This window comes from Scylla paramamosain, chromosome 40, assembly GCF_035594125.1.
Source record: "Scylla paramamosain isolate STU-SP2022 chromosome 40, ASM3559412v1, whole genome shotgun sequence".
NCBI classification, from domain to species: Eukaryota; Metazoa; Arthropoda; class Malacostraca; order Decapoda; family Portunidae; genus Scylla; species Scylla paramamosain.
In genome coordinates this window covers 5,615,817-5,641,467 of record NC_087190.1, presented here as the reverse complement: position 1 = coordinate 5,641,467, position 25,651 = coordinate 5,615,817, and the positions used below count along the sequence as shown (strand labels likewise).

Below are 25,651 nucleotides of genomic sequence, written 5' to 3'. Positions count from 1 at the left end.
CTCCTCCTCCTTGGTGATGGTGGTGGCGGCGGTGGTGGTGATGGGTGATGGTTGGTACCAGTCTTTTGTTTCCTGTTCAGGCTTCAATTCATCTTCTCTCTTTCCTCTTCTTTTGTGTTTATGGTCCTTTATTTCTGCCTCTTCTGTTTCATCAGCATCGTCTTTTCTTGTTCCTTTTTGGAATTGACATATAATAATGATGATGATGATGATGATGATGGTGATGATGATGATGATGATGATGATGATGATGATGATAATAATAATAATTATTATTATTTAATCATTATTTGGCGACCTGCTATATGGATACATAGATTACTATTTGTTCCCCTTCTTTTTCATCTCTATCTCCTGTTTATTTTTAATCTCACAACCTTCTCCTCCTCCTCCTCCTCTTCCTGCTACTGCTACTACTACTACTACTACTACTACTACTACTACTACTACTACTACTACTACTACTACTATTGTTGCTACTACCATTACCACCACAATACCAGAAAAGCCATAACTTGAAACATACCTTCAATCATTTCATTTTCTTCTCATCGTTCTTCTATTTGTACCCTTCCTCCACCTCCTCCTCCTTCTGCGCCTCCTGCTCTTCCTCCAGCCACACGAGCATCAAAGGCGTAGTCGAGGGTGGTGTAGAGAGCTGTGTGTTGGGCAGTGAGCACCCGCGAAGACACCTCATTGATCCACGCAAAGAGGCACCGCAGGGAACACTCCAGCTGGGGGAGGAGCAGCGCCAGACCCACCCAGTGCCTGCAGGAAGGGGTGACGGTGGTGCTGATCAGAAAGGGATCAAGGAATAACTGCAGAAGGAGGTGGTGGTGGTGCTGGTGTATAAAGAAAGGGATGAAGGGTAAGTACAGGAGGTAGTGACTGGAAAGGGATGGCGTGTTCTGGTGACATCAAGAAACACAGCTGCCCACACTGAACTACAGACATCTGGAATGACTTAAGTGAAGATGTGGTTACGATGTTGTGCTAGTTTGCTCTTAGATGACAATACTCTATAAGTGCAAAATAGTGAAATGAAAGCATCAAAACATATTCCAGAACTAGGTAAAGACAACCAGGCAAACACAACCAGGCAAACACAACCAGGCAAACACAACCAGGCAAACACAACCAGGCAAACCCAACCAGGCAAACACAACCAGGCAAACTCAACTAGGTAAACACAACCAGGCAAACACAACCAGGCAAACACAACCAGGCAAACACAACTAGGTAAACACAACCAGGCAAATACAACCAGGCAAACACAACCAGGCAAACACAACTAGACAAACAACCAGGCAAACACAACTAGGTAAACACAACCAGGCAAACACAACTAGACAAACACAACCAGGCAAACACAACTAGACAAACACAACCAGGCAAACACAACTAAACAAACACAACTAGGTAAATACAACTAGGTAAACGCAACTAGGTAAACACAAATAGACAAACACAACTAGGTAAGCACAACTAGACAAACACAACTAGGTAAACGCAACTAGTTAAACACAACTAGGCAAACACAACTAGTAAATACAGCAACACCTCATCAACCCCTCCATCCTACACACACACACACACACACACACACACACACACACACACACACACACACACACACCTGCCTTCCAGGATCCTCCTCCACACAGGTTTCATCACCACAGGCACCAAACCACTCATCTCCACCACCTTCACCACTGCACAAGACGGCCACACCTCCCTCTCCTCCATCTCCACTCCTACACCCTGGAAAGAGAAAAATGTCTATAACAAAGTGTTTCATCTTCTTGTTCCTTTGGTGGAAGTTATTGGTGTTTTAAAGGTGTTTTCATGATTCTAGTGACAGTTTAACAAGCTGTAGTGGAAGTACCGGGCTTTTCAAGGGTGTTTTCAGGATTCTGGTGACAGTTTAACAGGCTGGAGTGGAAGTTGCTTGTGTTTTCAAAGGTGTTTTCATAATTCTACTGGTATCATAACAGGCTCTAGTGAAATTTACTGGGGTTTTCAGATATTTCCATGACCAATGATAGTTTGAGAACAACTCTATCATCATCAAGAACAAGTACCCCTTTGAAAGCAGTCCTGGTGAGAGATGAAAGTGTTTAAAAAGAATATCTCAAGGTAACACAGCCACCTGATTCTATTTCATGATTACTATTATTCTGTTTATTTATTTATTTATTGTAATCTTAGGTACAATAACACTATGTAACAGTTTTTGTCTCTGACAAGCAAGTGTTATTTTCCAACTCTTTTCATTGCAAAACAATAGGATATGTCCATTATTCCTTTCAAACTTTGCTTTTGTGTTTTTTTTTATGATTTTTTGCCTCATAATAGCTAAATTTCACCATTTTCCTGTTACTGTCAAAGAGAAATTATTTGTTCTTCTCTTGATGAATTGACCACATACATAGCAGAATGTATCTGGAAAATGATTGCAGCCTCTTGATGCCATTTCACTTCTTGTGATGTGTCTTCTCAGGCAGCCAAAGCAGAACTGATTGGTGGTATGCAAGCCCCTACTTTTATATTGTCAAACAGTACTCTAGAATATTCTTAGTGTTTCTAGAATGTGTTCCAGAATGTTCTCAATCTTTCTAAAATATTCTTGAACCTACTTTACAATATTTTGAATCATTCTAGAAAATTCTTGTAGATTCTAGAAAATCCTTGATACTTCAACACATTTCTACAGTATTCTAGAAAGTTCTAGAATATTATGGAAATGTTTACATTGAATAGGATGTTCTAAAATGTTCTAAAAACTTACAAAAGTGTCTGGTAGAATATTCTGGAAGATTTGAAATCTTTGAAATGTAAGCAAATTCTTCTAAATATGAAAAATTTCTTGATAAATCTGGTCAGTTCAGGAATGATCTTATTAAAATTGAAAATCTTTAGAACACTTTATAGTTTCATTGTTATTTGCAACATTTCAAAAGCAATTAGATAAGCAATTGCAATTTTGCAAATGTCTTTACCTGACATAAAAACCAATAGTAACCCATACTATAATGAAATAAGGCAAAAATGTAAATCCATTGTTCTAACCACAAAAAACAAAGTTTTACGATCAAAATAACTTTTTCTATTTTACTTAGGTGGAAATAACTTAATAATTATGGTTTCGGGCTAACAAAAAGACAAAAGTGAAATTTTGTTACTTAGTGTATTCCTTTCCTTCAGCTGATGCACACTCCTTGTCTCTGTCACCTCCTCTGTGATGTGTGTCTGTGTGTCTGTGTGCCTCACTGCCTCACCCCTAGTGCAGCACAGTGAGTATCCATATCATTTGTGTGCTCATTGTTTATCACAGTTTTTCAGTGATTAGTTCCTTCACTGCTCCACATCACTGCCATTACCACTGCTGCTACTGCTACTGTCACTACTTTTTTTTTTTTTATGCAGGAAGAACACTGGCAAAGAGCAACAAAAATCCAATAAAAAAAAAATATGCCCACTGAAATGCCAGTTCCATAAAAGGGTCAAAGCAGTGGTCAAAAATTGATGAATAGGTGTCTTGAAACCTCCCTCTTAAAGAAATTCAAGTCATAGGAAGGTGTAAATACAGAAGCAGGCATGGAGTTAGCAAGATCAGAAGAGCAGTTAACATGAAAATAGCGGTAGAAGACAGCTAGATATGCAACATTGCGGCGGTGAGAGAGAGGCTGAAGACAGTCAGTTAGAGGAGAGGAGTTGATGAGACGAAAAGCTTTTGATTCCACCCTGTCTAGAACAGCAGTATGAGTGAAACCCCCCAGACATGTGAAACATACTCCATACATGGACGGATAAGGCCCTTGTACAGAGTTAGCAGCTGGGGGGTGAGAAAAACTGGCGGAGACGTCTCACAACACCTAACTTCATAGAAACTGTTTTAGCTAGAGATGAGATGTGAAGTTTCCAGTTCAGATTATAAGTAAAGGACAGACCGAGGATGTTCAATGTAGAAGAGGGGGACAGTTGAGTGTCATTGAAGAAGAGGGGATAGTTGTCTGGAAGGTTGTGTCGAGTTGATAGATGGAGAAATTGAGTTTTTGAGGCATTGAACAATACCAAGTTTGCTCTGCCCCAATCAGAAATTTTAGAAAGATCAGAAGTCAAGCGTTCTGTGGCTTTCCTGCGTGATATATTTACCTCCTGAAGGGTTGGACGTCTATGAAAAGACGTGGAAAAGTGCAGGTTGGTATCATCAGCGTAGGAGTGGATAGGACAAGAAGTTTGGTTTAGAAGATCATTAATGAATAAGAAGAAGAGAGTGGGTGACAGGACAGAACCCTGAGGAACACCACTGTTAATATATTTAGGAGAAGAACAGTGACCGTCTACCACAGCAGCAATAGAACGGTCAGAAAGGAAACTTGAGATGAAGTTACAGAGAGAAGGATAGAAACCGTAGGAGGGTAGTTTGGAAATCAAAGCTTTGTGCCAGACTCTATCAAAAGCTTTTGATATGTCCAAGGCAACAGCAAAAGTTTCACCAAAATCTCTAAAAGAAGATGACCAAGACTCAGTAAGGAAAGCCAGAAGATCACCAGTAGAGCGGCCTTGACGGAACCCATACTGGCGATCAGATAGAAGGTTGTGAAGTGATAGATGTTTAATAATCTTCCTGTTAAGGATAGATTCAAAAACTTTAGATAGGCAGGAAATTAAAGCAATAGGACGGTAGTTTGAGGAATTAGAACGGTCACTCTTTTTAGGAACAGGTTGAATGAAGGCAAACTTCCAGCAAGAAGGAAAGGTAGATGTTGACAGACAGAGCTGAAAGAGTTTGACTAGGCAAGGTGCAAGCACGGAGGCACAGTTTCGGAGAACAATAGGAGGGACCCCATCAGGTCCATAAGCCTTCCAAGGGTTTAGGCCAGCGAGGGCATGGAAAACATCATTGCGAAGAATTTTAATACGTGGCATGAAGTAGTCAGAGGGTGGAGGAGAGGGAGGAACAAGCCCAGAATCATCCAAAATAGAATTTTAACAAAGGTTTGAGCGAAGAGTTCAGCTTTAGAAATATATGTGATAGCAGTGGTGCTATCTGGTTGAAAGAAGCAAAGTTATTGGAGATATTTTTGGCTAGATGCCAGAAATCATGAGGGGAGTTAGATCTTGAAAAGTTTTGACATTTTCTGTTAATGAAGGAGTTATTGGCTAGTTGGAGAACAGACTTGGCATGGTTCCGGGCAGAAATATAAAGTGCATGAGATTCTGGTGATGGAAGGCTTAAGTACCTTTTGTGGGCCACCTCTCTATCATGTATAGCACGAGAATAAGCTGTGTTAAACCAAGGTTTAGAAGGTTTAGGACGAGATAAGGAGTGAGGAATGTACGCCTCAATTCCAGACACTATCACCTCTGTTATGCGCTCAGCACACAAAGACGGGTCTCTGACACGGAAGCAGTAGTCATTCCAAGGAAAATCAGCAAAATACCTCCTCAGGTTCCGCCAACTAGCAGAGGCAAAACGCCAGAGGCACCTTCGCTTAGGGGGATCCTGAGGAGGGATTGGAGTGATAGGACAAGATAAAGATATGAGATTGTGATCGGAGGAGCCCAACGGAGAAGAAAGGGTGACAGCATAAGCAGAAGGATTAGAGGTCAGGAAAAGGTCAAGAATGTTGGGCGTATCTCCAAGACGGTCAGGAATACGAGTAGGGTGTTGCACCAATTGCTCTAGGTCATGGAGGATAGCAAAGTTGTAGGCTAGTTCACCAGGATGGTCAGTGAAGGGAGAGGAAAGCCAAAGCTGGTGTTGAACATTGAAGTCTCCAAGAATGGAGATCTCTGCAAAAGGGAAGATGGTCAGAATGTGCTCCACTTTGGAAGTTAAGTAGTCAAAGAATTTGTTATAATCAGAGGAGTTAGGTGAGAGGTATACAGCACAGATAAATTTAGTATGAGAGTGACTCTGTAGTCGTAGCCAGATGGTGGAAGACTCGGAAGATTCAAGAGCATGGGCACGAGAGCAGGTTAAGTCATTGCGCACATAAACGCAGCATCCAGCTTTGGATCGAAAATGAGGATAGAGAAAGTAGGAGGGAATAGAAAAGGGGTTACTGTCAGTTGTCTCAGACACCTGAGTTTCAGTGAGGAAAAGAAGATGAGGTTTAGAAGAGAAGGGGTGGTGTTCTACAGATTGAAAATTAGATCTTAGACCGCGAATGTTGCAGAAGTTAACGAAGAAAAAGTTGAGGGGGGTGTCAAGACACTTAGGGTCGTCGACAGAAAGGCAGTCCGACCTGGGGACATTTATGGTCCCCTCCCCAGATGGGGACTCTGAGGCTGGTGTAGGAGTCGCCATGACGATTTAAAAATTTTTGAGTGAAGGGTGTGTGTGTTATTAGGTGCTTGTAGTTTTGTGTGGAGGAAGAGAGTTGTCTTTAGAGAGCAGGTTGTGACTGCCCCCTTGTGTTGTGAGACACAAAGGGAAATGTTCAGTGAGGTCACAGCTGGGTTTAATGATAAGTTCACAGCACCCCCTGAACAGTCCTTTAGACCTCACTGGGAGTAATTATCGTTTCGGCAGGTGTCTACTGCCTCCTCCTCATATTGACTTTATTTTGCTGTAACATCTCAGCAGTACCATTACTGGTACTTTGCATCGGCTCAACATCACCACCGTTGGCCATGCACTCGGGATTCACATCTGTTGCCATTCCAGCAATGGGCAGTGGTGTAAACCTGGACGCACATTCTTTTCTCAGTGGCAATGAAAAGCAGGTGCTCACGCTGGTGTGGATCCCTCAAGGGAATAAAATTCAGTGATGACTCCCCAAAATTTTTCACAACAGCATATTGGTGTTTACATGGGGCACCATTCATCCCAGCCATACATGTGCATGTCCAAATTGATGTATCAACATGGTAGACTATATCTTGTTTTGACTGGCTCCTCACTTCATAGTTATGGGCATCGATCTTGATTATGTCATATTTGGGGATTGATGATGCTCCAGGGAGAAATCTCTTGGAAACAGTGACATCCATATGCCCATTGGCAAGGTCTATCAAACGGCGTTCATAATAAGACGGCAGTCGTGTCACCAAGAAGTCCAGTAATTGTGCAATGTTATATGCACGGACACGTTCAAAAATTTGATCCTTGAGAATCCTCATGGCTGCTTCTGCATAATTGTTTGTGTTATTCCCACGGACAAGCAGGTCATGCCGGTAGCACACAGCCCATGCCTGACGACGATCATACAACTTCTTACAGTGGGCCAAATAGTTTGGGTACAGGCTTGCTATATCATTAGCCTGTACCTCAGGATAAGCCTTCTCAAGAGCTATAACACTCCCGGCAAATGTCATTTTCTTCACAGCTGAAAGCAACTGAGGACGATGATGCTTTCTGATATTGCTCTTCCCTTCCCACAAGAATCTCCAAACTGCTTGGAGCAAGTGAAAAACACAGAGAATCAACGTAGCCTCAGGAAAGACCTCGTGAAGACTCTGCCTTTCTGCCTCACTGTCATCAGACAGAAACACCAAGGGTCCACTCGAACTTCGACCAAAGAATCCATCTTTCGGTAAGATCTCTAGGTAGAGCCTTAAAGCCTGAGTTATGCAGTCACGCGACTCAGATGTGACAATGAGGTATCCAAGAGGCAAACCGCCTGCTGCACTGTGGGGCAACATCATGAAGATTCGACAATCGTATCTGTCCATACCTCCTGATGCATCAATAAACACAAGTTCCCCACTATAGTCATGGTTTTGATGCACACGTTTCATTAGTGGTGTACAAAGAGCAATCACAATCTTGCCATTTATGTATTTTATTTTACCACACACCTCTCCTTGCTTACTATTGTAGCTTTTTATGGCTGCTTCCAAATCATGCAGCATCTGCTCACCACTTGCAGCACCATAGGTTTTGTCAAATATCTTCCTGTACAGCCTAGAATAGTGAGAATATTTATTAGCAAATAAATTTAAGTAACACTTGTTCACATCACGTTTTCACCCCAAAATTGAAATAACTTTACGTCAAATTAAAACTCTGAATTTTACTAATTCAACTTGATATAAAACAACTTAACTTAATTTAGATTAACTGAATTTCTTAATCTTACCTGTGACAGAACTGTATATCTGGACAATTGGCACGATCTGCATCTTCGTAAACATAGTCTTTCTCATGTTGCATGTCTAACTTATGTGTGTTCAGTGCAGATGCAGGAGAATGGCCTTTGGCATACAGGTTTTTGAAGATCTCTATGGTATCCTCACTAACATCTCTATGCTTAAGCGTATCTGCACTGTTGATCATGTGGTTATGAATGTGTTTGATCTTGACCACAGTTGGATAGATCGGCAAGTGAAGGTCTTTATTTTTGGTTCTAGAACGGAGATGTAGATTTCAGTTAAATGTAGAATTTACAGCAATTTATCTGACATAGATATTTTAATCTAAATTAAGTACATTTTCTTATCTTCGATGCCTTGTTTCATGGACCAGAAAAAGAAATTTGGAAAGTTTAGTTAAGACCTGCGTAACATCGAAGATCATATGCCAGAGAGAAACAGAAGTGGAAGAAATTACAGTTGAGGAGGACAGGGCAAACGGGAAACGGGTCACAGCCCCCCAAATTACACCAGGTACCCATTTCACTTCTTGGGTGGACAGAGGGTTAGGGCTTACGGAAAAATTGCCTAAGATAATTCCACTCCGCCGAAATTCGAACCCGAGCTCTCTCAGTTATGAGCCGAGCGTCATAATCACTAGACCACGGAGCACCCTCAAGCGACTGAATGAAAGTAGTAATGCTCTTTATATTGGCATATGTAATGGTCAATTGTTCCCTTGGGGAATTAACATAAGATCACACAAAAGAGTCTGTTTAGCTTTTTTTTTTTTTTATTTAAAGTATTCGTACTAACTACACTATTAAGAAGACTATTCCAGGTGTCCACTACTCTATTTACCAAACCAGTTTTAACCAATATCTCTTCTAAAACGAAATTTATCCAACTTAAAACCGTTGATTCTAGTTCTGTCTTGACTATCTACCAATTATCAAAACTGCTTATATTGCTCTTATTGATACCCTTGAATCATTTCAATTCCTCAGTCATGTAGGCATTTTGCAGTTTCCAACATTCTCTTATGCTATTATGTTATCATTTAGGTGTAATGTTCACACTGTTACCTGTTAATTTTGTTACTTAAACTACGACTACATGTACGAGTAAACTCCCGTACTTAGGGTTAATCGGTGGAACTTATTTGCTCAGTTGTACAGGTATTCCTTTAACAGTCAAATTAAGTTGTGCTGGACAATGTGTGTTCTTAGATGAAGTTTTCTGATTGGCTGTCACTGAACGTGGCAATGTCTTGTGCTGGCATCGATAGAAGATTATGAAAAGGTTCGCCTTACCACTTGTAGGCTTTGTTGCTTCTACCCGGAGATTAACCTGACTAATCTTTTGGTATTGTTTGATCCAAGTTCTAGCATTTTCTTCAGTGTCAATGGCTATTCTGAACTCTGCTTCATATCCTTTGTCCACGATTTGATGCTTGCAAATATGATAATCATAACCAGTTGGTAAGGAATCCTGCAACAAGCATGTAGAGTACAATAATAGGTAGCAATTACTTGCTGGATTCTAATATTCTGAACCAAAATTTCAGAAATCAGAAGCATCTGATAGAACTGATAATCAACAGAGCATATAAAAATTACTCTTCTTAGTTATGTATTAAGCAACTGCAGAAAACTTACATATAGGTCTGGGTAACTCTTTATGGAAATATCTTCATTTTTCCCCTTTGAACTGTCGAAATCACACAGATTTATAGACGCATCCATAGTTGATGACTTAGAAGGATGCATGTCAAGTTTCGATGACGAGTGTACTGTCTGTGCGTACCGTCCTCGTTAGCAGATGGTACAGTCTACTTGGGGAGAGACAAATCCAGAGGTTGAACTGTCGCTATAATAAATAACATATTTCCATTTAATGTAATTCATGTAAAGGTGTTATGAAGGTAAGGCAGTTAAGATGTAAAACTTGAATACGTATTTTAACCTTTGTGTAAGTAACAAAATTAACAGGTAACAGTGTGAACATTACACCTAAATGATAACATAATAGCATAAGAGAATGTTGGCATTAAATACACCCCAGCAGTCTAGGTATATATATATATATATATATATATATATATATATATATATATATATATATATATATATATATATATATATATATATATATATATATATATATACCTAGACAGCTGGGGTGTATTTAAGTCCCACGCCTGAAATTCATGTCAATGTGGCAAAAAGGATCATATTCCTCAAGCCCCTCGTCACCTCCATGGTCACATTCCTACTTTTCAGAATCCTACCAAGTGCTCCTATAGCACTCATACATTTCAAAGCCCTAGTCCTTATTTCACCACCTTTCTCTCTATGCTTACCTAACGCTGTCCCAAGATACTTGAACTCGTTATACCAACTTCCATTTTCTCTTCACCCATCACTATATCTCACAACTCTGTGTCTGACATATTCGCTCTAAGAGTATGGCGTTCATACCTCCACAACCTCGATCCCTCTCCTCTGAAACACCATCAGCTTACTTTTCACTCAGTTTCCTTCTTACTCGTAGGCACCCAATAGATAGACTATTCCATAAAGCTTCCCTATCTAACATATCATGTGCCTCCTTCAGATCCATGAAGACTGATTATAATTTTTTACCCTCTCCTAGATACTCCTCCACGATCATCTTAATTGCAAGTATCTCATCCACGCAACCCTTCCTTTTTTTCTGAAACCGCCTTCCTCCTTACTCACCTGTGTTATTCCCAATAGCTACCATTTCAGTCTGTGTTCTCCAAGAAACTTTTCCATTATAATCCATTATAAGCTACTGCACTTACTCATACTACCTGTACTTTTGTAGAGAGGCACAATTATTGCCTTCCTCCACTCCTATGAAACTTCTTTCTGCCACCAAACAACTTTACACATCAGGAACATCCACTCTACCACTATGTTTCCTCTATACAGTACTTAAATATTTCTGGAGTTGTTCCATCAGTACCTACAGTTTTACATCATAACCTAGATATTTTCTCTACTTTTGCTCTCTCAATCTTCTTCTCCACACAAGCTCACTTTCTATACCTGCTCCCATACCCATACTTGATACAGTACTTAGCTTCCTCAGTGGTGTTCGGACTCGCATTCCTTAAAAATTTTAGATGATTCTTCCATACTCCAGTGTCCAGCCACTTCTACTTCACCACCTACAAGCCTACCATGTTATTATTCTCTCTCTCTCTCTCTCTCTCTCTCTCTCTCTCTCTCTCTCTCTCTCTCTCTCTCTCTCTCTCTCTCTCTCTCTCTCTCTCTCTCTCTCTCTCTCTCTCTCTCTCTCTCTCTCTCTCTCTCTCTCTCTCTCTCTCTCTCTCTCTCTCTCTCTCTCTCTCTCTCTCTAAACCAGGGGTGGGGAACGTCCGGCCTCCGGGCCGTATAAGGCCCCCAAGACAATTTGATCAGGCCCGCAAGGCAGTTCATAAATGCTATTTCATATCTCATGAATGAATAATATATAATGTAATTTTATTATGTGCTGGCTGCAGGTTATTTAAATTCAATTAATTATCTATGAACTCGGCAGTTTAGCAGCGTCATACCCTTGAATATAATTATATTTCTTGATTTTTTATTTTGTGACTGTTTATCATTGTGAAGTGCGGTGGCTGAGTCGTGGGAAAATGCTTATGCGCTTTTATGAACTGCGTGATGAAGTCAAGCAATTCATGGAGATGAAGGGAACACCTGTCAGGGAACTCAGTGATAGCAAGTGGCTGTGTGATCTTGCTTTCATGGTTGACATTACCAAGTATCTCTCAGAGCTGAACGTCAAGCTGCAGGGCCCCAACCAGCTTCTCAGCTCTCTGCTTTCACACGTGAAATCATTTGAAGCTAAATTAAAGCTGTGGAAAGTGCAACTCGAAAGAAGTAACACTGTGCATTTCCCCACTCTGCAAGAACAAAATCCTTCTACAACGGATGAATATGCTGGTGAGTGTGCGAAACTAATTGAGGCATTTAGTGAAAGGTTCAAGGACGTGAAAAGTAAACAACAGGAGTTGAACATCTTCGCTACACCATTTAATGTGGAACCAGCTGATGTGCCTGATAACCTGCAACACGAAATAATTCAGCTGCAAAGCGATGATGAGCTGAAAGCTAGGTACAACAACCTCTCACTGCTTGAGTTCTACAGACGTTACGTAAGTGCTGATGATTTTCCTATTTTGAGGAGACATGCACTGAAATATGCATCTGTGTTCGGAACGACTTACTGCTGCGAGCAGTTCTTCTCAAAACTTACCCTGGCAAAGAGTAGACTGCGCTCCAGACTGACCGATGCAAACCTGGAAAACCAGTTGCGAGTAGCATCATCAACAGTACCACCTAACATCACGCGCCTCGCCAAAGAGAAGCAGTTCCAGCCGTCACATTAGAGGTGAGTTAAATGAGTGAAAAAATAATTGATAACTTTTTATGGCCCGCGAATTATATTAAAAATATCTAAATGGCCCTTGACAGAACGAAAGTTCCCCACCCCTGCTCTAAACGAAGTGACATTACCAGAAAAGTGTCTTTTCAGTGTTTTCAACCTGTCATATACAAAAACGCCAAAATGCATGCAATTAACCCTATATAAGAAACAAACCGATATGATAAGAAACGTATATTAAACCAGGTACCTTATATAATGAAATAAAGCAATATTATCAGACACGTTTATTATCAGTGTTTTTGAGATTCTTACATACAAAAGTCGTAAAACCCGTGAATCGCACTCCATATGGAGATACAGAACATTACCATCAATGTGTGTTTTGAGTGTTTTTCATAATGTTTCGTACCAATACACGAAAATGCATGCAAAGCACTTTACATGGGGAAACGAAACGACATTTCTAGATAGGTGCCTTTTCAGTGTTTTTCAGCTTTTTAGGCACAAAAACGCATGGGAAGCACAGTTTATTGGAATACAAAACAACATTACTAATAACGTGTTTTTTGAGTGTTTTTGAGCTTCTTAAGTAACAAAATGCTAAAATGCATGCAAACGTCCGCATATAGGGATAAATTCATTATTTAGTAAAAGAATAACACCATAAATGTGTATTATGAATGTTTTTGAGTTTGTTAGGTACAAAAACGGCAAAATGCATGAAATGTACCTTATATGGTGAAATAACGATATTACCATAAATATGTATTATGAATGTTATTGACCTTAGGTAAAAAAAAAAAAAACACTCAAAAGATTTAAATATGAAGAAACAGAATAAAATTACCAAAAACATGTGTTATGAGTGTTAGTAACATTGGTATACACGAAAACTTGAACATTCATGCAAAATATCCTATATGGATTAACAAAAGGACATTTACAAAAAAAAAAATTGTATTATCAGTTGTCCAGGTTTTCAGGTTCCAAAACGCAAAAACATTTCAAAACCATTATATGTGAAGAAACAGAACATTACCAAAAACGCGTATTTTGAGTTTCTTTTTTTTTTTTTTTTGCATTGTTAGGTACCAAACTTCCAAAAAGCGTGCAAAGCACCCTATATGAGGAAAATAAACGACATTTCAAGAAACATATATTCTCATAAAAAAATGCATGCCTTGCATACATTTTGACATTTTTTTACGAAACAAGCTCAAAACACCTAAAATCCACGTTTTTAGTCATCGTTTCATCGTTTCGGTACGTAAGTAGCTCAAAGGCACAAAAAACAGACGACTTTGGTAATGTTCTTTGGTTTGCTATATAGGGTGCTTTCTATGCTTCTTAACATTTTGGTGCATAGCACGCTCATACTCATTCGAAAGAAACGTTTCTGGAAATCTCGTTTTCCTTCCTCATATAGTGTGTTTTGCATGCATTTTGGCGTTTTAGTATCTAAGAATGTGAAATACACTCAATATACACTTTTTTTTATGATGTTCTGTTTGTCAATGTTGAGTGGTATTAATGCTTTGTAGAATTTGCTACCTAAAAAGCTCAAAAACACTCATAATACACGTCTGTCATAATATCTTTTTATTTATAATATCTATTTTATTTTTTATTTATTTAAAAAAATGGTATACCAGGTATACCAAAATGCATTGAAAGTAGCGTATTTAAGAAAAAACGATTTTACAAAAACAAAAAAACGTGTTCCTTAGCTAATTACGTAACAAAACGCAGAATCGCATGAAAGAGAAAAGAACAACTTTCATCAAGAAAGTCTCTTTTGAGTGCTCTTTACACTGTTAAGTACTAAAAAGGCTAAATAAACTCAAAATAAAAAAAAAATGGAAAAATGCATGCCAAGTACCAATGCAGTACCAAATATTGGGAAACGAAACAAATTTACCAGAAACATATATAATGAATACCTCTAACTTTCTTAAATACTAAAACCCTTAAACGCGTATAAAGATCTCTATACGGAGAAAAGAAAAAAACTTTACCAAAAACGTGTTTTAAGTGTTTTTCACCTTGTAACATATCAATACACCAAAATGTATATCAATCAAGTGATTGGAAGAAACAGAACAACGTTACCAAAACCATGTATTGTAGGTGTGTTTGACCTAGTTTGGTACCAAAACACCAAAATGCATGAAAACCACTCTTTATGAGGAATCGAAAAGGCATTATGAGAAACATGTATAGTGTTTGTCAACCTATTATGTACCAAAACGCAAAAACGAGTGAATAATAATATAAAAGAAAATAATAGAAAAAAAAAACGTGTATTTTGAGTGTTTTCCACATTGTTAGGTACCAAAATGGTTAAATGCATGTACTCTCTATGGTGAAATAAAACGATATTAAAAGGAAGGTATCTTATAATTATTTGTTGTGCATGTTACACAACAACACGCGGAAAAGCATGGAAAGCACGCTGTATTAGAAAATAATTCATTACCAGAAACGTTCATTTTCAGTGTTTTAGAGGTACTTACCTACGAAATGCCTAAAACAGATGCAAAACCCAATTAAAAGAGTGAAAGAGTAACATTACCAAAAACAATTATTTTGAGTGTCATGAGCTTTTTACGTACATAAACGCAAAAATTGCATGGAAAGTACCCTCTCTGGGAAAACGAAACATTGTGAAAAAACATGTATAAAGAGTGTTTTCGAGCTTCTTAGGTAACAAAACGCGAGAATGCGTTGAATAACAGTCTATATGAAGAATCAGAATAATATTACCAAAAACGTGTATTTTGTTTTTTACATTGTTACGTAGCGAAAAAATAAAATGCATGTAAACCATTCTATATAAGGAAACAAATCGACTTTACCAGGAAGGTGTTTTTTTTTTTTTTTTTTTTCTAGCGTTTCAAGCACCAAAACAATAAAAATGTTTGAAAGTACCCTATTTTGGACTACAAAACAACATTACCAAAAAGATTTTTTTTTTTTTGTGCGTATTTTTTAGCTTCTTACGTACCAAACCGCTAAAACTCATGCAAAACACTCATTATTGAGTAAAAAGATTAACATTATGAGTGTTTTTGAGCTTGTTAGGTACAAAAACGGCAAAATGCATGAAATGTACCTCATATGGTGAAACAACGATATTACCACAAACATGTATTATGAATGTCATTGAGCTTAGCTAACAAAACAGTTAATAAAACTGTATAGAAAGAAACAGAACAACATTGCCAAAAACGTGTGTTATGAGTGTTAGTAACATTGGTATATACAAAAAAGCGAAAAATCACTTCGCCTTTTTGATATTTAACAAAGTAAAAAAAAAATCAAAATACACGTTTTTGCTAATGTTGTTCTGTTTCTGCTTATAGAGTGCTATTCATGCGTTTTGTCGTTTTGGTATCTAAAAACCTCAAAACACTCAAAATATAGTTTCTTGTAAAGTCTTTTCGTTTCCTTATATAAGGTATTTTGCATGCATTTTGGCGTTTTTCTACATGACAAGCTTAGAAATACACGTTTTTTGTAAACTTATACTGTTTCTCCTTAAAGAGATTTTTACGTCCGTTTTAGCGTTTTGGCAAGTATCTTCAAGCACTAAAAAGAGACGTTTTTAGTCATTTTGTTTCGTTTTTTCCCATAAAAGAAGGTGTTTTCCATGCTTTTTATCGTCTTGGTGCTTACCACGTTCATAAATACTAAGAGGACACGTTTCTGGAAATCTCATACCCTTTCCCCATATAGGATGGTTTCCATATATTTTTGGCGTTTTGCTAACCATGTGAAATACACTCAAAACACACGTCTTTTATTATGTTGTTCTGTTTCTAAATATCATGTGCTATTCTCGCGTTTAAGCGTTTTATTTCCTAAGAAGCTCAAAAACACTCTTAATACCCGTTTTACGCAATGTCTTCTTTCGCAATGTAGGGTACTTTTAATGTATTTTGACGTTTATCTATGTAACACGCTTAAAAACGTAAAAAAAATAAATAAATTTTTGGGGTAAATTTGTAATGTTTTCTCCTTAAAGTGATTTTTGTAAGCATTTTAGGATTTTGGTACATAAGTAGCTGAAAACACTGAATAGAGACGCTTTTGACAATGTTGTTTTGTTTTCCCATATATGGTGCTTTCCATGCTTTTTAGCGCTTTGGTGCCCAGCACGCTAAGAAATACTAAAAACATATGTTTCTCGAAATGTCATTTCGTTTTACTTTAGATGGGACTCTGCATACATTTTGGGCTTTGGGTACCTAACAAGGTGAAAAACTCTCAAAATACGTTGTTCTGTTTCTCTATATAGAATGTTATTTATATCTTTTATCATTTTGGTACCTAAGAAGCTCAAAAACAATCGTAATACACGTTTCTCTTAATTTTTTTCGTTTCTCCAAATAGGTTCTTTCCATGGATTTTGGTTTTTTTTTTTTTTTTTTTTTTGCTTAAGCTTAAAATACTCAAAACACTTTTTTTTTTCTTTTAATTTTATTGTGCTTATTCATAAATAGCGTTTTGCATGCGTTTTTGCGTGTTTGTAAATAATTAGTGCAGAAACTAAAAAGACATTTTCCGTAACGTTATTTTATTTTTACATAGAAGGTGTCTTTCATGCTTTTTAACGTTTTGGTACCAATCACGATCATAAACACTTGAAAACATATTTCTGGAAATGTTTTCTTTCCCCATATCGGGTGCTTTGCATGCATTTTGGTCTTTTGGCACCTAACAATGTCAAATACACTTAAAATACGCTTTTTTTGGTAATGATCTTTTCTACATATACCGTGCTTTTTATGCGTTTTAGCGTTTTGGTACGTAAGAAGCTCAAAAACACTTATAATACACGTTTGTAGCAATGTCCTTTTTTTTCCATATAAGGTACATGGCGTTCTTGTATGTAAGAAGCTGTAAAACACTCAAAATATTTGTTTTAGTAGGTTGTTTTTTTCCTTGTAACGTGTATTTTCCATGCGTTTTAGTGTTCTGGTTCGTAAGTAGCGCAAAAACAGTTGAAAGACACGATTTTGATGATGTTGTTTTGTTTTCACATATAGTGTGTTTTCCCATATTTTTAGCATTTTGGTTCCTATCACCCTCATAAACACTGAAGACACGTTTCGGCAAATGTCGTTTCTTTTTTCCAATATGGATTGTTTTGTATGCATTTTGGCATTTGGCTATCTAACAATATGAAAAACACTCAAAACACATGTTATTATAACGTTCTTTTTCTCCAAATAGAGTTATTAAATTGTTTTTGCGTTTTTGGTACATAAAGAGATAAAAAAAAAAAAAAACACGTTTATCTCATTGTTTTTTTCGTTTTCCCATATAGAGAACTTTGCATGCATTTTGGCGTTTTTCTATGTAACAAGCTCAATAGCACTAAAAATAATTGTTTTTTTGTCATCCTTTTTCTCCATAAATGTTCTCCATGCGTTTGATGATTTGGTACCTACCGAAACACTAAAACGCATGCAAAACACCCTTTATGAAAAAACAGTATGACAATACCAAAAAACAATTATTTTCAGTGTTTTTGAGCTCAAAAACACGGAAAAGAGACGTTTTTGTTAATGTTGTTTTGTTAACCCTTATAGGGAGCTTTCCATGCTTTTTAGCGTTTTGGTGCCTAGTACGCTCATAAACACTCAAAAGACACGTTTCTTAAAATTGCATTTAATTTCCTGATATAGAAAGCTTTGCGTTCATTTTGGCGTTCTGGTACCTAACAATGTGAAAGACACTGAAAATACACGTTTTTGGTAATGTTCTTCATTTTTTTTTTCTTTTTCATATTGAGTGATATTCATACTTTTATGGTACCTAAAAACTCAAAAACACTTATAATACACGTTTCCCGTAATATCTTTTCCTTTCTGTTACCTGCACCAATCATTGATTTCCTGATATACCTGTTGAGTCACCAGCAGAAGGCAGGGTCGGTGACTCACTGGCAGGGTGACGACTGGAGGAAAACAAACTGGGAAAACAAAACAACATTACGAAAAACGTGTCTTTTGGATGTTGTTGAGTTGCTTACTTACGAAAACGCTAAAACACATGCATATAGAATAGAAATAGAATAACATTACAAGAAACAAGTGTTTTGAGTTTTTTTTTGAAGTTGTTACACAGAAAAAGCAAAAATGCATATAAGGTACCCGTAATGGGGAAACGAAAAGACGAGAAACGTGTAATATTAGTGTTTTTGGTATTCTTATATACCAGAACGCTAAAACACGTGAATAGCACTCTATATGGAAAAACGGAACAGCTTTACCAGAAACTAGTATTTTCAGTATATTACGCATTCTTTGGTACCAAAACGCAAAAATACATGCAAAGCATCCGATCTGGGGAAATGAAAGAACATTTACAGAAACATGTGTTTTAAGAGTGTATGAGCGTGTTATACTCGTACATGAAAACATTTAAAAGCATGGAAAGCACTCTATGTGGGTAAAAGTATATATATATATATATATATATACTCGTATATATATATATATATATATATATATATATATATATATATATATATATATATATATATATATATATATATATATATATATATATATATATATATATATATATATATATATATATATATATATATATATATATATATATATATATATATATATATATATATATATATATATATATATATATATATATATATATATATATATATATATATATATATATATATATATATATATATATATATATATATATATATATATATATATATATATATATATATATATATATATATTGCCATAAAACTTGTCTTTTTAAAGTTTTTGACCTACTTACGTAACAAAATGCTGAAATGCATGCAAAGCACTATTTGTGGAAAACACTAACATTACCAAAAGGTGTCTTTTGAGTGTTTTTAAGCTTGTTACGTACAAAAACGCTAAAATACATGGAAAGTACTCATTTCGGAATCGAAAGAGCATTACAGAAAACGTGGATTATAATTATGAGTGTTTTTGAGGTCATTAGGTACCAAACCGTTAAAACACATGAATAGCACTCTATATGGAGAAACAGAATAAATTACCCATAAATGTGCATATTTTCATATTCATAGGTATGAAAACGACAAATTGAATGCAATATAGGGAAACGAAATGAAATTTACAGAAACATGTCTTTTAATTTTTTTTTATGAGCGTTTTAGGCACAAAAACGCCAAAAACCATGGAAATCACCCAATGTGAGAATACAGAAGAACATTACGAAAAACTTGTCTTTTTCAATGTTTTTGAGCTTTTTACGTACGATAGCGCTACAACGCATGCAAAACATCATTTATGGTGAAAAAGAATAACACTTTAAAAAACAAGTAGTGTTATTGTTTTTGAGCTTGTTAAGTGCAAAAACGTCAAAATCCATGAAAGTATTAAAGTATATTTATTTCCAAGAAAATGTATAAACATGGGTAAATGTTAGGCACACTGGTTAGGTTTACGTATTCTGATTAATACTGTATTTTTATACATCTTATGTACATATAGTCCCGTTTCATACGGGCTTCATACCCGTCCAGTTGGTCTTGGGTACGCATCTCTTTCAGTTGCCACACAGTGAACATGTGTATGTAACCTCCTACCTTGACAGGTACTAAAACTACTAACAATGATTTTACACCACTTTAATAGAGTACATCTGATCACTAACACACCTTACTAATCACAATAATTAAGTGTGCAACCACCACCACACTTCACGGCGCCGGCTGGGAGCGGCACCGGTAGATCTCTCTTGGGTGGCGTGACGTTGACGAGTGTGAGCCGTAACTCTGTTGTGTGTGATTGACTCTGGTGACATGTGTTTTGAGTGTTTTTCATATTGTTAGATAACCAAATGCCAAAATGCATACAAAACAATCCATATTGGGAAAAGAAACGACATTTGCCGAAACATGTCTTCAGTGTTTATGAGCGTGATAGGAACCAAAATGCTAAAAATAAGGGAAAACACACTATATGTGAAAACAAAACAATATCATCAAAATCGTGTCTTTCAACTGTTTTTGCGCTACTTACGAACCAGAACACTAAAACGCATGGAAAATACACTTTACAAGGAAAAAAATAACCTACTAAAACAAATATTTTGAGTGTTTTACAGCTTCTTACATACAAGAACGCCATGTACCTTATATGGAAAAAAAAAAAAAGGACATTGCTACAAACGTGTATTATAAGTGTTTTTGAGCTTCTTACGTACCAAAACGCTAAAACGCATAAAAAGCACGGTATATGTAGAAAAGATCATTATCAAAAAAAGCGTATTTTAAGTGTATTTGACATTGTTAGGTGCCAAAAGGCCAAAATGCATGCAAAGCACCCGATATGGGGAAAGAAAACATTTCCAGAAATATGTTTTTGAGTGTTTATGATCGTAATTGGTACCAAAACGTTAAAAGCATGAAAGACACCCTCTATGTAAAAATAAAATAACGTTACGGAAAATGTCTTTTTAGTCTCTGCACTAATTATTTACAAACACGCAAAAACGCATGCAAAACGCATTTTATTAATAAGCACAATAAAATTAAAAGAAAAAAAGTGTTTTGAGTATTTTAAGCTTAAGCAAAAAAAAAAAAAAAAAACACCAAAATCCATGGAAAGAACCTATTTGGAGAAACGAAAAACATTAAGAGAAACGTGTATTACGATTGTTTTTGAGCTTCTTAGGTACCAAAATGATAAAAGATATAAATAACACTCTATATAGAGAAACAGAACAACGTATTTTGAGAGTTTTTCACCTTGTTAGGTACCTAAAGCCCAAAATGTATGCATCTAAAGTAAAACGAAATGACATTTCCAGAAACATGTCTTTTTAGTATTTATGAGCGTGCTTGGCACCAAAGCGCTAAAAAGCATGGAAGGCACCATATATGGGAAAACAAAACGACATTGCCAAAATCGTCTCTATTCAGTGTTTTCAGCTACTTATGTACTAAAATCCTAAAACGCTTACAAAAATCACTTTAAGGAGAAAACATTACAAATTTACCCCAAAAATTTATTTATTTTTTTTTTTACGTTTTTAAGCGTGTTACATAGATAAACACCAAAATACATTAAAATTGCCCTACATTGCGAAAGAAGACATTGCGTAAAATGGGTATTAAGAGTGTTTTTGAGCTTCTTAGAAAATAAAACGCTTAAACGCGAGAATAGCACTTAATATTTAGAAACAGAACAACATAATAAAAGACGTGTGTTTTGAGTGTATTTCACATGGTTAGGTAACAAAACGCCAAAAATGTATGGAAACCATCCTATATCGGGAAAGGGTATGAGATTTCCAGAAACGTGTCCTTTTAGTATTTATGAACGTGGTAAGCACCAAGACGATAAAAAGCATGGAAAACACCTTCTTTTATGGGAAAAAACGAAACAAAATGACTAAAAACGTCTCTTTTTAGTGCTTGAAGATACTTGCCAAAACGCTAAAACGGACGTAGAAATCTATTTATGGAGAAATAGTATAAGTTTACAAAAAACGTGTATTTTTCAGCTTGTCATGTAGAAAAACGCCAAAATGCATGCAAAATACAATATATGAGGAAACGAAAAGACTTTACAAGAAACTATATTTTGAGTGTTTTTTGAGGTTTTTAGATACCAAAACGACAAAACGCATGAATAGCACTCTATAAGCAGAAACAGAACAACATTAGCAAAAGCGTGTATTTTGATTGTTTTCTTACATTGTTGAATATCAAAAAGGCGAAGTGCATGCATAGCCCCTTCTATTAGGGAACGAAATTACATTACAAGAAATGCATTTTTTTTTCTTAAGTAGTTTGGCACCACAACGCTAAAAAGAATGGAGAGCAACATATATTGTTCTAGAAAACAATATCAACAAAAACGTCGGATTTTAGTGTTTTGAGCTACTTATCTAACAAAACGCTAAAACGCATGCGAAACACCCATTATAGAGAAACATAACAACATTACCAAAAACAAGTATTTTGAGTGTTTTGAGCATATTACGTAGAAAAAAAAACCGTTAAAATACATACAAAACACCCAATATGGACAAATGAAAAAAAGAAAAAAAAAATACGAGAAACGTGTATTGAGTGTTTTAAGCTTCTTGGTTACAAACGCTAAAACGCATGAATAGCATTCTATTTGGAAAAAAAAAAAAAAAAAAAGTACATTACAAAAACGTGTATCTTGAGTGTATTTCATATTGTTGGGTAATAAAACGGGAAAATACATACAAAGCACTATATATAAGGAAAGGAAACGAGTTTTCCAGAAACGTGTTCTTTGAGTGTTTATGAGGGTGTAAGGCACCAAATCGCTTAAAAGAAACCATGGAAAGCACTCTGTATGAGAAAACAAGATAACTTTACCAAAAAACGTCTTCGTTCATGTTTTTTTTTTCTTTTTCGTACCAAAACACTGAAACGCATACAAAAAAAAAAGGAGAAACAGTATAACTTTACGAAAAAAAACGTGTATTATGAGCTTGTAATTTAACAAATGCCAAAATGCATTAAAAGTACTCTATATGGGGAAACTAATAAGCATTACTAGAAACGTGTATTATGAGAGTTTTTCAGATTATTAGGTAACAAAATAGCTTAAAGGCATGAATAGCTCTCTATATCAAGAAATAAACTATCATTATCGAACACGTGTATTTTCAGTTTATTTCACATTGTTAGGTATGAAAATGCCTAAATCAATGATAAACAACCTATATGAGGAAAACAAAATGACATTTCCAGAAAAAAAAGTGACTTTTAAATGTTTATGAATGTTTAATGCACCAAATCGCTAAAAAGCATGGAAAGCACCCTTTATTGGAAAACAAAACAACATTGTCATAAATGTTTCTTTTTATTGTTTTGAGCTTACTTACCGAGACGCTAAGATCCATACAAAACACATTTTATTGAGAGACAGAATAACTTTAATGACAACGTGTATTTTGAGTGTTTTTGAGATGCCTGGAAAATAAAACCATATGGGGAAGCGAAGGGACATTTCGAAAAAAGTTTATTATGATTTTTTTTTTTTTTTTTGAGGTTTTTAGGTACCAAAATCCTAAAACGCGTGAATAGTATTTGATAAGAAACATTACCAAAGAGGTGTATTTTCTGTGTTTTTTTTTAAGCTTATTACTTACAAGGATGCCAAAATGCATGGAAAGATCTCTAAATGAGGAAATGAAAGGATATTATGAGAAACGTGTATTATGAGTGTTCTTGTTTTTATTACTTACCAAATTGCTAAAACGCGTGATTAACATGTTTTTTTTTTTTTTTTTTTTTGAGAAATATATCACACATTACCAAAAACGGATTTTTTCAGTGTTTTTTGCCTTGATAGGTACCGAAAAGTCACTCCATGTGAACAAACAAAACGATATTGCAAGCAACGGGTCTTTTGAGTGTTTTTGTGCATGTTAGATACCAAAACAGTAAAAAGCAATAGTAATAGTAATAGAAAAAAAAAATTACCAAAACGTGTCTTTTGGGTGTATTTTTTTTTTTTTTTTTATGTACTAAAACGCTAAAACATATGCAAAACTCCCTTTATGTAGGAACAGAGTAACACTGACAGATACGTGTATTTTGAGGGGTTTTTTTTTTTTTTTTTGAGCTTCTTACATATAAAAGCAGAAAATGAATTGAAAGTACCCTATATTGCGAAACGAAAGGACATAACGAGAAACGTGTATTATGAGTGTTTTTGAGCTTCTAAAGAAAGAAAACGCAAAAACACCTTAATAACACTCTACATAAAGAAACTGAACAAAATTACTAAAAAGTGTATTTTAAGTGTTTTTCACATTGACTGGTACCAAAACAAAAAAAAAAAGAATCATACATGGGACACAATTTGAAGAAAAGGAAACATTTCCAGAAACGTAACTTTTAAGTGCTTATGAGCGTGTTAGGCACCAAAACGTTAAAAATCATGGAAAGCACCCAATGGGGTATAACAAACAACAGTACCAAAAAATTGCCTTTTTGAGCGTTTTTGAGCTACTTGCGTAAGAAAACCATTCAACATATGTAAAACACCTTATAAAGAGAAAAAGAACACTATGTGTTCGAAACACGTGTGTTTCGAATGTTTTGGGGATTTTTACGTACAAAAACGCCAAAATGCAATAAAAGTACTTAATATGTAGAGTGTCACACACGTGACTACTCTACCACGGAACCAGGTGCCTGCCTCTCAACTCGTGGCGCTGCCACGTGTATAGCTTGAGGCATACTGGATACGTGACCTCTAGCAGGCTACCAAGCCGATAACGAGGGGTGGAGTTCCATCGAGCTTCAGTCTCCTCCAAGGGTCGCTACAGCTCTGAGGTCGCCTTGGCATACGCTGGGAGCCTCATATACACTCGAGAGCGGTGGTAAGAGTTACACCAGTGTTACACACCCACACACACACACACATAAACACATTTATATTTATTTTCTATTATGTATATGTAAAGGTGTTTATTTTTGTAATTTGTATCTATATGCATTTACTAACTTGGCTTAAGTTATTTACTGAACCAGTCTTTTAAGTTATTCAGTCCAGTTCAGATTGCCACTCCTTGTTACTTACTTTTACTTACAAATAATCTTCAATTTTGTATTGTTACTTAATTTAAGGGTTAACTTTAAGATATTAAATAGCAGTTAAAATGTCTCCTTTACTCTTTTCTTTTAACCCTTCCATTGTTAGTGTGAGCAACACCCCTTCATGGTCCATCCCCTAGAGTTCAGTGTATGCTCACACGTAACAATTGGGGGCCTGTCCGGGATATTACACATGTTTACACATACATATAACTACAATAGTTCCTTTCCTGCTCTCGAGTGTATATGAAGTTGTGCTTATTTCTTTGTTGGTGAATTTTTGCGTTTTTCCGCTTTAAAAGTACGCGAGGTACCGGCGTCTAGTCATAAAAGCGTTAAAAACCTAACAATTGATTTCCTCAGTGCTGCTTTAGTGTCGGTTCGATTCCCCCTAGTAGTGACCTTCACCCCGAACTCTGAGACTCCTTAAAACTTGGGAACTTGCGTTCCACTCTTTGCTTGAAAGCAGCGAATACGGCAAGCCATTACAAGTGCTTAAGTGTTAGTTCTATGATAGTCATT

The 25,651-nt window shown here is 36.2% G+C and overlaps 1 protein-coding gene across 1 annotated transcript; it reads left to right on the top strand.

Annotated features, from left to right (window-relative positions):
• The first annotated feature begins 11,749 nt into the window (after nt 1-11,749).
• On the top strand, nt 11,750-12,505 carry LOC135092564 (general transcription factor II-I repeat domain-containing protein 2B-like). Its single transcript, XM_063991179.1, has one exon. It carries the CDS (start codon nt 11,750-11,752, stop codon nt 12,503-12,505), a length of 756 nt encoding a protein of 251 aa, XP_063847249.1.
• The last annotated feature ends 13,146 nt before the right edge of the window (nt 12,506-25,651 follow it).